Source organism: Malus domestica, chromosome 17, assembly GCF_042453785.1.
Source record: "Malus domestica chromosome 17, GDT2T_hap1".
Taxonomy (NCBI): domain Eukaryota; kingdom Viridiplantae; phylum Streptophyta; class Magnoliopsida; order Rosales; family Rosaceae; genus Malus; species Malus domestica.
In genome coordinates, this window is record NC_091677.1 from 10,814,645 (window position 1) to 10,826,938 (window position 12,294).

Here is a 12,294-nt window from a genome sequence, read left to right on the forward strand (position 1 = left end):
GCTAGGCGGAGATCCCATCCATTCATCACATGGTTCCATAGAAAGACCAAGACGAGCTAATAAATGGGCCGCTGAATTGGCTTGACAGCGAACGTGGGTGATGGGAGCTTCAATGACTGCCGGAGCCAGCGATTTGATGTCCTCAATTAACTAGCCAAGATGCGACAAGTTAACCGAGGGATCTCTCAAAGCTTCGACAATCTGAAGCGAATCAGATTCACATAGGATATTAGAAAAACCCCTTTCGAGCGCCCAGATCAAGCCAACTCTAACGGCCATGGCTTCCGATTGAAGGGGTGAGAAGAGGTCAGCGAAACCACCGCACTTAGCAGCCACGAAATAGCCTGATGTATCTTGCACAATCAAGCCATATCCCCCATAACACTTATCCCGAATCCATGAGCCATCAATGTTGAGTTTGAGTTTGATCTGTGCAGCTCGGAACGTATTATCCCTGGGTTCCTGGACGACTAGTCACCTTGTCCCCCATCAGGACGACTCAAACTCAACATTGACGGCTCCTGAATCCAGGAGCCGTCAAAGCCAGGAGTAGGAGGAATCGGCCTTGACCGGGGCTTCCAGAAATGGGACGTTTGGGAAATACTTGGCCTTTAGAATCCTCGAAACCAGAGAGTTGGGGTTGACGAGGATCCTCCATCCTTGTTTGGCCAGAAGGCTGAGATTGAATGCGTAGAGGTTCCGTATTCCTAAGCCGCCGTCAACTTTCGGGGTGCAGAGTTTCGTCCAAGAAAGCCAATGAATTCTTTTCCCCCCTTCAATGTCGTTCCACCAGAATGATGCAATTAATCGATTTAGATCCTCACAATAGTGCTTGGGCAAGATATAGCAATTCATAGTGTATAACGGAATAGCCAACGCAACAGACTTTATGAGAATTTCTTTCCCAGCCGCGCTTAAACACTTCCCTTTTCAGCTTTGGAGGCTTTTCCACAGACGCTCTTTGATGTATGCGAAACGACGGTTTTTGTTTCTTCCCACAAAAGTCGGCATGCCTAGGTATGTGGCGTGGTGGTCGACTCGCTGTACACCTAACAAGGCAGCCAAAGATAATCGTAGGGGCCGTTTGATGTTGCGGCTGAAACAAACCTCACTCTTTTGAAGATTGACTTTCTGGCCTGAAACACATTCGTAGGAAGATAGGATCTCGGTAATCTGGAGACATTCAGTCACATTAGCCCGGCAGAAAAGGAGGCTATCATCTGCAAACAACAGATGGTTCACATTTACCACTGCTCTGACATGCTTTAGTTGTTAGGATGTGAGCCAACAGCTTTGATATTGTATTGAAGTCTGTCGGTTTATTACTATTTCCAACAGCTTGAGTTAAGGGAGAGAAAATTGATTAAGGCGGTGGAAGCGGTGGATCGATTAAGGGATCTTCATAAAAAATTTCTCTTCAATTTTGTATTTTTCAAGTGTCTGTGCTGCTAATGGAATACTATGAACCGCCAATACTAGCCTGCGCTATTAATGAGGTTCTAGAACAATTAGCAGGGCGGAATTCATCCTCAGTTCCCACAGTCGTTGCCTTCCTAGAGTCATCCAAGCTAAAGGGGGAAAGTAAATCTGCAACAAAATTTGAAAGCAAATGTTCACTTTATGGTATAGAGATTGGTTCAGAAACAGCCATAAGCAAGGCTATGGCAACCAAAACCCAGAAGCCACCGCCATCCTTGCAGATTCATCATGAACCTTTGGCTTGCTTTCTTCAGTTGGTCCGTGTTTTGAAGTTGCCAACATATGTTCTTATCGGGCAAAGAGGTCAACGCATTTCTGACAAAGAAGAGTTTCAGGTATACGGTCTTTTTTTATTACTTTATCTAATGCAACAGTCAACATTCAGTTTACCTAGAATTGTTGTGACATATGATGGAATTTAAGTTGGGTTTGGAGGCTGTGATAGGATAGTAATTTGTATTTCTACGATTTGCTTGAGAGATGAATGGGAAAATTAGTGTATGCTCAGTTTCTCCATGTTCCACTGCTGAAAGTAAGTCTTTTAGCCTTGTTTCTTTCTCTTCCTTTTAGTTCTCTATGAATCTGTCTGTTTCCCGAGTGTACGTATATTGTCTAATTCTTGATGGTTTCTTTTTCAGATACTTTATGAGATTGGAGAACTTCTAGCAAGCACTTTGAACCTTTCCTTTTCAAGAGACAAGATCACATGGAATCCAACAAGAAAATCAAAAGACGATCGGGAGCCATGGCGTGCATTATATGGTTAAACCTCTACTGTCTGTGACATTAGAGGTTGAGACAAGATCTATCGTTGGGTGCATCAGGTTGAAAAAACTTTCAGTTCTTACTGTGATTGATAGATCTATGTTCAACATCATAATGCTTGAACTTTCATTTATGGATTATATATTAACGATGATGGGATAATCTGATTGATTAGTTCATGTGCTCATCCTGTTGGGTGCGTTGTATGGTTCTTATTCGAACCTGTAATTTAGTAGCTACAATCAAATCATTCATCATACAACAAAAACGAATCAGTCAAAAAACAAAAACAAGACGTCATTTAGTAATTCGGTGTGGTGGTGTTCCTCACTTGTAAGTAAGAGGTTCCACATATACCACCAATTTATTCCTTAGTATTTAATCCATCGAATCAGTTACACCTCTAATTTTAGGATTTCACATAAACATATACAATAAGAAATATAAAATAATGAAATACCTTTACAACCAACGTTCCACATTCCTATTAAATATTCCTTTTACGTAAGTAGAAACGGTAATTCTAATTAGAAGAGGGAATTGCATCCAAGCAAATAAAGTGACTGGAACACTTGAAAGAAGTATGGTTGGAATCACAATCTAGGAGTGTCCACGAACTATAATTAGAAGGGTTGCAATAGCCAAAAAGAGAGTGGTAAGACCAATTATCATTTTTATGGGTAAGGATTTCAAGAAATCTTCTTCTGCGAAACGGGACCTGAGAATTCCGAGAAACGTCAACATTGCAGTCGTGGAAGAAAAGAGTGATATAGCATCTGAAATTATAAATAACATAAATAATTTTTCATCGATGAATGCAGGAAAGCCGGTATCTCTATTTCCTCCTGGAATTGTGATTACTGCAGCAAACATGATGGTAATAATAAGAGCACCTACAACAGTGTACGAAGTTGCCGTCTCTTTCATCCATTTTTCTCCCTCCTTTAGCAATCCACTGTGATTCTTTGTAAATAGTTCCCTTGGTGTCAAATGTTCATCTATGTTCCTATACTCACGAAACTTAGGAGGTACAATAGTCTCTACTTCCTGCATTGCATTGAACAACAAGTACTGACATATGAGAGCATAATATATAATTTTCTATAATCTTTATTATATTAGGATTAACTACCTACATTTTACATTTCAAGATTTGTAACCTGTGTTAGGATGTGTTAATTTTAACATTTGTACTGACATAAGAGAGCACCTACATTTGGTCACGATGTTCAATTTTAACATTTTACGCATTAAGGCTTTAAGATTGTGTAAATTTTACAATTTGGGTTTGGTTGAACATCTGCTTTCAATAATCCAAAAAGTAAGTAACTAACTCTTTCAAAATGCAGAACCTTTAATGCAAGAAATTTTTTGGGAAAACAAAGAAAGATTGACACATAGTAAGTGGACAAGGAGACTTGTAATTCAGTTGGTTAAGAACATTTTCCCGAAGTGTCAAGTCCAATTAATCCCTCCCTCCCCCAATACCTGATAGTTGATGTTGGATTTGGATGATTATTACAAAAAGGGAAATCAAATTCAGAACTTTCCGAACACTTAATTTGATTCTTTCAGTTTATATGGCATATAGGCAAAGTAATCAAGAATTATGTCGAGTGAGAAATCCTAACCTTGTACCATTGCTGTTTGGATTAAAATCTGAACTTTGGGCTCAAGAAGGGGTTGGCCCAAAGAGAAGCCTAGAAGGAGAGATGGCCAAAGCCCAGCCAAAGCCCAGAAAGTAGGAAGGGCCCTTTCCGACTTAAGGTGCAGCTCATTTAGACCACTTGCTCACCTACTTAGAGGCCAAGTGGTGTAGACCAGCCAACTCATCAGCCCAGAAAGTGCTTTACAGTGGCAGTACAAGTAAATAGTGGATGAGTCACTATCCTTCAAGCTGCATTCGGGCAAGTTTGCTGCTACAGGAGGCCAAGTCGAAGTGTCTATAAAAAAAGAAAGAGAAATTAGAGACAATGATACTCAAACAAACAAATACAAGCACAAACTCTACTCAAACCAGATTTGCCTTCAAACGAAGCTGTAGTCAGCCCAAGCCTTCATCCCTTTCGAGATAAACCCTCACCAAAAAGCCTTTGTAATAGCTCTGCCACCTTGTTAAAAACCTGCTGTAGTATCGATTTCTCTTTGTAAAATCCTCTCCCATGTTCATCTTTCCAGCTCTCAAACCCCTTGAGAAACCACAAAGATAGGAAGTTGCAAGACGAATAGCCTTGCCCAACAAGGTTAAAACCTCCTTTGTTTTTTTCTTTTCATTCATTAATCTAGCAATATGTTGCACACTTCCAGTTATATCCAAGTTATTTCTGATAAGTTGATGATTAAAAAGACTTCTTATCTCTTAAATCCGATTTAAATATGTCTTCATGGTTTAAATCAGATCTAAGTTCTAAGCCCTCGGGCATGTAAGATTGATCAGTTAAAAGTCCTTGGCCTCAGGGCATAAAAAAGAACCTTATGTGGACTTAACCCATCCACGACAGTCTTTTGATAACAAGTAGTCCGAAATTGCTTGGGGCGCAAGTAATCGACTTATTCCTTAGTTTTATTGCTGTTACATTATGACTATCGTAGAAAGTTTGAGTTTAGAATGGATTCTAATGGGAAGCCTCAAGGCCTACACCTAAGGCCCCACAAAGACACCCATTTGGATTCATTCTGCTCATCGGGCTAGAACGTTTGAAGTATAGAATTGATTTTAATGGGAAGCCTCAAGGCCTACATCTAAGGCCCCACAAAGGCACTCATTTGGATTCATCATGTCTTTCAAACTCGATGATCAGAAGTATAACGGACATAACACTTTGCACGACAATGGAACAAACATTATATGTTCGAGTACTGGGTTAGTTATTGACGGGAAGCCTCAAGGCCTACACCTAAGGCCCCACAAAGGCGCCTGTCATAACTAGCACGGCCTCTCGGGCATATATACAACTAAAACTTGACATCCGTTCTACATCTGCCATGCTGAATATGGCAGTGGCACGCATGAGCACTTAAAAGTTAACCTTGATTGTGAGCCTCAAGGCCTACACCTAAGGCCCCACAAAGGAACCTTTCAAAGTTAACTCTGTCCTTCTTTTTCAGCTTAGCCCGACAAGTTTTTCCCGACCAGCTCGACAAGGCTTTGCCCGACAAGCCCGCCAGTGAAGCAGAAGCCCGACAGAACGCATCAACCGGCGCCAACCTCTCGGGGAGCTGTGTGCTCGTAGGCCAGGAAACATCCCTAGCGAAAATTCTCGCCACGAACATAGTTTTGGCACGCCCAGTGAGACCCAACTTGATCAAAGAAATATGTCGAAACCGTCAGAAGATTTGCAAGCTGCCTTGTTGCAAATGATACAGAGATTAGAAAACGCCTCCACAGGTTTTAGAAAGAAAGCAGACTTGACTGTAATATCAACTGTTCCTGTATCTTTACCTCAACTCGGGGAAAAAGATGATAGGGAAGTAAAGAGACTTAAAACCAGCAAGCCAGAGGAAGCAGTGGTGACTAAACTTGATGATGCCTTCTTAGAAGCCCCTGTAAATATGATCAGTATAACATGGGCTGAAAAGGGGAAAGAAAATGTCACAAGAGAAATAGAAAGATTGGCTAACAAATCCCCAAGGGGGTGATCAAATTGCCCGAATATCCAAAAACAGCCATAATCAAAGGAATGGTGCTTTGCAGTAAGTGCCAATGCAAGTGTGAGCTTGAAATTCCCCCAGCAGGAGTCATCATCGATCATGAGTTGATCAGGAGAAAAGAAGAGGAAGAAAGGAGAGAAGCCCGTGAGAGAGCTAGGCGGGCAACAGGAAGAGACACTTCCCGAAGTGTTTTTCAACGATTGGGAGGTGATTCCCAACCCAAAGCTTTATCAGAAGTATTTCGAAACCATGAAGCTTCTGAAGAAGCGGAAGATATGGAGGCCAAAATACGGAGAGGTGTAGATCATCCTCAATATGGCTATATGGGAAGGGAAGACAAGAGGAGTGACAGGATGACAAATCCTGTCCAGAAATATAACCCTGCCCGCCTCGGGAGGAAATGGTACGTGGTTGGAAAGAATGGACAGCCTGTTAAACAAATAGGAGCCTCCATGGTCAGAAAGGTCCAAAGGCAACACAAAGCCTACATGAACTCCTTAGAGACCCCTACGACGTCTGAAGCCTCCAAAAATCAAAAGTTGGAGAAAGCATCATCTAAGGGGAGTAGTCAGTTCCGCTGGAGAAATAAGAAAGAATTGGAAAAGGCTAATAGCAAGACAGAATGCGAGGGAGATCATGTACCACATAGCCTACACACTGGGAAATACAGGATCTTGAGGAGAGCTCAAGAAGACATGATCATGATGCCAACCCCTAGATTGAGGACGGAGCCTATTTGTTTTGGGACCGTTTTACTTGAAGGAAAACCACCTTCTCTGTCAGTGGTAGATCCTTTCGGTGAGGTTCCAAAGCAAACACCATATTCAAGCAGGGATCAACAAGAGGGGGCACCAGAGCCATTACTTCCAGAAGATGTCATGGCCTGGTTAGATGAGTTTATGGACCAGGTAGGGAGCATGAAAGAAGAACTGCCAGAGCCTAGCAATTTCCATATCAACATGACTTATGTATTATCCGCCATGTTTGGTGCCAGACCTAATCAGCCCGCCACTATGGAAGGTGATTATGTGACAACTGAGCCAATGATGGCCCATGTCAATGTTGAGTTGGCTAAAGAAGAAGAGTCGGGTAGAGCTGAATCATCTGAAGCATCCAATAACGGTCCTCTAAGGATCTATACTGATAAGATGGTGTTCAGCCGACCAAACGTTTTACTTGCCAATCATCTTAAGCCCATATATGTTACGGCTCATTTGGAGCGGGTGCCCTTCAAAAGGATTTTAATTGATGGAGGAGCGGTTGTTAATGTATTACCGGCCAAGCAAATGAAGAAAATGGGGAGAGGCACAGAAGATCTTATTCCAATAGACCTCACGGTTTCAAGCTTCTCAGGTGCTATCACCAAGACTCATGGGATATTGCCCTTAGAAGTAGATTTGGGGTCCAAAAAGATCATGCTGGCATTCTTTGTGGTAGATTGTACCTCTACCTACGGGGCATTACTTAGAAGGGACTGGATCCACCAAGGTCTTGCCATACCCTCCACCCTGCATCAACAAGTCGCTGTCTACCATGAAGCAGGAACGGACGGACCAGGCTTTTGGGAGATGATAGAGGCCGAATCACTACCATTTCTTCCCACAGCCAATGTTGCAGAAGCGAGTTTCTACAACCCCAACGTAGGAATTTTGAAATGTTCAGGAGCAGATGAGAACGGCCGCCCTACCAAGGTGACGGCCCAAAAGTTTTTAAAACAAGGAATGCTCCTTACTAGAGAAAAGTGGGATAGACCTTGTATCGTCTCAATGCCCATACACCATCAATGACAGAACAAAAAAGGAAAGATCAGGTAATGGCAGTCAGGTCCCTGATTAAAAGACTGTTGGTGTATGGAAAATGAAGGAAGCAAGAAAGAGAGCTCTTGGAGAAAGAAGAGTAGGAATGGCAGGCAGGAGCTTCGACCAACCAGGATGAAAGCAAGGAGGAATTTGGCAGAGAAGAGTTTGAGAGGGCCATACAAATGGCCGAGTGCATATATGACCTAGATAGGCCAGACGACTTGCCCAAGAGCCCGGAGTTAGTCGAGTTTTTGTGTGCAGAACCCGACAAGCCACCACCAGAAGTTCAGGACCCTTTGGAAGTTATTGATCTAGGGACAGAGCAGGATCCAAGACCAATACAAATCAGTGGCTTACTAGAGATTAACGATCGGGCAAAGATTATCTGTCTTTTGCAAGAATTTAAAGATTGTTTTGCTTGGCATTATATTGAAATGCCAGGTTTAGATTCAACCTTGGTGGAACACATAATGCCCATCAATGAGGGATATAAACCTGTTAAGCAAGCACCACGAAGGATGTCAAAAGAGATAGAAGAGAAAGTCAAAGAAGAAATTGAAAGGCTTGTAAAAGCTGGATTTATTAGGCCAACCAAATATGTGGAGTGGTTAGCTAACATTGTGCCCGTTTTAAAAGCTATAACAAAAGCAGTACGATGTTGTGTTGATTACAGAAATATTAATGGCGCTACACCGAAGGATGAATACCCCATGCCCATGGCCGACCTATCCATAGATGCAGTAGTGAAACACAAAGTCTTATCTTTTATGGATGGGAATGCCGGATATAATCAGATAAAGATGGCCCAGCAAGATATACACAAGACAGCTTTCAGGTGTCCTGGACATATGGGGGCATATGAATACCTGGTCATGCCATTCGGGCTCAAGAATGCTGGTGCGACCTACCAAAGGGCAATGAATGCCATCTTTCATGACTTGATTGGCCAGAACATGGAGGTATACATCGATGACATCGTGGTGAAGTCTAAGACAGAGAAGCAGCATTTGGCGGACCTCAGGCAAGCTTTGACAAAAATGAGGATCCATAAGCTGAAGATGAATCCAAAGAAGTGCGCATTCGGAGTGAGAGCGGGCAACTTCTTGGGATTCTTGGTTCACCAAAGAGGAGTAGAAGTGGATAAAAACAAATCTCGGGCAATAATGGAGTCGCCTTCACCCACCAATAAAGTGCAACTTCAAAGGCTGCTAGGCAAGATTAATTTCTTAAGGAGACTCATCGCCAATTTAGCGGGCAAAATCCAGCCACTAACTCCTCTGCTGAGATTAAAGAATAAAAAGAAGTTCGAATGGGGACCACCACACCAAGGGGCTTTTGACAACATCAAAGCCTATTTGACTTCTCCACCAGTGTTGGTACCACCTCAAAGAGGAAAGCCATTAAAGCTATATATCTCTGCTTCAGAAAAATCAATCGGGAGTTTGCTAGCTCAAAACAATGAAGGCGGGAAAGAGCAAGCAGTTTACTACCTCAGTAGAATTTTGACCGAGGTAGAAACAAGATATTCCCTAGTAGAGAGATTATGCTTAGCTCTGTATTTTACTGCCACTAAGCTGAGGCATTACATGTTACCTTGTCACGTGCACATCATCGCCAAGACATACGTGATAAAATACATGTTATCAAAACCTATGCTGGCATGAAGGATTGGGAAGTGGATTCTAGCATTATCAGAGTTCAGCTTTCAATATGTACCCCAAAGGGTAGTCAAAGGCGCTGACTTCTTAGCAGAGCATGAAGAGTCTCAAGATGAGATAATCAATATCCCGGGAAGCCTGGAAGTCACTAGTGTTTGGATCCCGCCAAACAAAGATATCTCGGGCAAAGAATAGTGGGTCCAACAAGAGATAAGAAGGGTGACTGGCCTATGGATCACTCCGTGGAAGTTGTATTTTGATGGCTCATACACTCAAAGGGCTTCAAGAGCTAGGATTGTAATTATCAACCCTCAATGTGTTTATCATTATTACTCATTTCTTTTAGATTACCAAGGGAATACCAATAATCGGGCAGAATATGAGGCCTTAATAATTTGTTTGGAAATCTTGATGGAGCTGGGGGCAATGGAAGTAGAGGTGTTTAGTGATACAGAACTGGTGATAAACCAGCAAAATGGGGAGTTCAAGTGCAAACATATCATCATGGCAGGGTATTACTTAGCGGCCACGCAATTGCTGAGTTATTGGGATTCTGAGATATCAGTTAATCATATTCACAGGGAATCCAACCTGGCAGCCAATGAAATGGCGCAAGTAGCCTCGGGAGTACCAATCCAAGAGAGAAGCTTTGGGGTCGATGTTAAGATTCAAAGAAGAAACCTTCCTTCTATCTTAGAAAGAGGTTTCAGTCTAGATATAATGGTTCTAGAGACCGAGATAGAAGATTGGAGGTCGCCCATCATACATCATTTAAAAGATCCCTCTTCACCCACAAGCAAGAATGATAGACGGCAAGCAACTAAGTATGTTTTATGGGCAAATGACCTACTAAGGAAGACTCCAGACGGGTTATTATTAAAATGCCTAGGCCAAGAGGAATCTATGAGAGTAATGGCCGAAGTACATGAAGGAGTATATGGGGCTCATCAAGCTGGAACAAAGATGAGGTGGTTGCTTAGAAGGTATGGGTATTTATGGCCCAACATGGAAAAAGATTGCAAGGCCTATGCCCGAGGCTGCGAAGAGTGTCAAAGGCATGGACCCCTCCAACATGTACCTTCAATACCCTTAAACCCAGTAGTTAAGCTTTGGCCCTTCAGAGGATGGGCAATGGACTTCGTCAGGCAAATCTATCCAGCTTCTAGCAAAGGGCATACGTTCATAATTGTGGCAACGGATTACTTCACCAAATGGGTGGAAGCATCGGCAGTAAAATCCATAACCTCGGCTGTGGTCAAGCATTTTATTGAAACCAAGATTCTGCACAGATATGGGGTGCCCGAGACTATAGTCACGGATCAAGGACCATCTTTTATTTCAAAAGAAGTTGAAGAGTTTGCAAGCCAATACAAAATAAAGATGATCAAATCCAGTCCTTACTATCCTCAGTCAAATGGCCAGGCAGAGGCCAGCAACAAAATCTTGGTCAACATTATCAAAAGGATGGTGATAGATAGTCCAGAGAAGTGGCATGAAAAGCTGGGGAATACTTTGTAGGCGTATCGGACTTCTAAGAGAGCTGGAACCGGGGCAACTCCTTACGCTTTGACTTTCGGGTAGGATGCAGTTCTTCCTATGAAGATTAATGTAAGTTCTGTCCGAATTCAAAATCAATTTGGGTTACATAGTGAATAATACATTGAAGCTATGTGTCAAAGGATCGAAGACGTAGACGTGGCCCGAATTGGAATCAAATTCAGGAGGGAAAAAGAGTTGTTGCCCGAGCTTATAACAAGAAAGTGAAGCTGAAGTCTTTTAAAGAAGGGGATTTAGTATGGAAGACAATCTTTCCTCTTGGGGCTCAACTTAGGGGTTTCGGGAAATAGAGCCCGACATGGGAAGGTCCTTTCATGATTAGTCGAGTATTAGACAAATGAGGATACTACTTGGCGGACCTCGAAGGAAATTGGCAGAGGCATCCCATTAATGTTAAATTCATAAAAAAATATTGTCCTACATTATGGGATGTTAGGGACTGTTATATTGAAGAGGATGCAAAATAGAGTAGGCTTCGGGATACTAAAATGCAGTGTTCATCAATCATTCAAGAAGACAGAAAGATACAAAGCTGCTAAAACAATGTTTATTTCATTTCGACAAATTGGTGAAATTTACAACAGATTCAATTCCGATGTTCTACATTCGATTCCTTCTGGGTACGATGATGTCTCAACTGGTTTTCCGATGTCTTCATGGAAGGAACCCGATCAGGTGATCGGGTTGTGCGACCAAGATGAGCCTGGTAGAGGACCCTCAAAATGAGCCCTCACCAGGTGTGATGGTGAAGCTTGACTTACCATAGCAGCAAGCAGGAAGACAAGTCTTCACGACGAAATCACCTGACCAAAGGTGTTGGGGATAGCGGGGTGTCTGACCAAATGTGTTGGAGATGGTAATTATTTGATGAAAACCCTTTTTCTCACGAAAAAGGAGTTTTAGAAAACCCCACGAAGAACTCAAGGACTCCATTTTCTTGGTTTCAGAAGGGAACTTAGAAGGAAGAAACGCCCAAGGAAGGGGAAAGGTGAAGATGATATACTGGTTAAGCATATGGGGCTCTTGACTTAAGTTGTTGGCTCAAAAATAAAGACTCAAGCCAGAATTTATAGAGGCGTCAGGAGGCAGCTTAGAGGTCATGAGAAGAGCAAGAGACACCAAGTTGCGTAAATCTCATCCAGAAGCTGCAAGTTCCAAGAACAAGTGTGCATACACGGAGAACTTTTCAATTAATATTGGCGCCTGAAATTCTAGGCTGAATATCAATTGAAGGGGGCACTGTTTGGATTAAAATCTGAACTTTGGGCTCAAGAAGGGGTTGGCCCAAAGAGAAGCCTAGAAGGAGAGATGGCCAAAGCCCAGCCAAAGCCCAGAAAGCAAGAAGGGCCCTTTTCCGACTCAAGGTGCAGCTCATTTAGACCACT

The 12,294-nt window shown here is 42.5% G+C and overlaps 1 protein-coding gene and 1 long non-coding RNA gene across 2 annotated transcripts; one reads left to right on the forward strand and one right to left on the reverse strand.

Annotated features, from left to right (window-relative positions):
• Positions 1–1,442: 1,442 nt before the first annotated feature.
• Positions 1,443–2,381, forward strand: LOC139193862 (uncharacterized). Its single transcript, XM_070817656.1, has 2 exons — positions 1,443–1,814; positions 2,118–2,381. The coding sequence occupies exons 1-2, from the start codon at positions 1,452–1,454 to the stop codon at positions 2,244–2,246; spliced, it is 492 nt and encodes a 163-aa protein (XP_070673757.1). The 5' UTR covers positions 1,443–1,451; the 3' UTR covers positions 2,247–2,381.
• Positions 2,382–2,987: 606 nt separating this feature from the next.
• LOC139193867 (uncharacterized) lies at positions 2,988–4,335 on the reverse strand. Its single transcript, XR_011578384.1, has 2 exons — positions 3,876–4,335; positions 2,988–3,291 (listed from the first exon to the last, which is right to left on the reverse strand). It is a non-coding gene; the product is annotated as an uncharacterized lncRNA (long non-coding RNA).
• Positions 4,336–12,294: the final 7,959 nt, after the last annotated feature.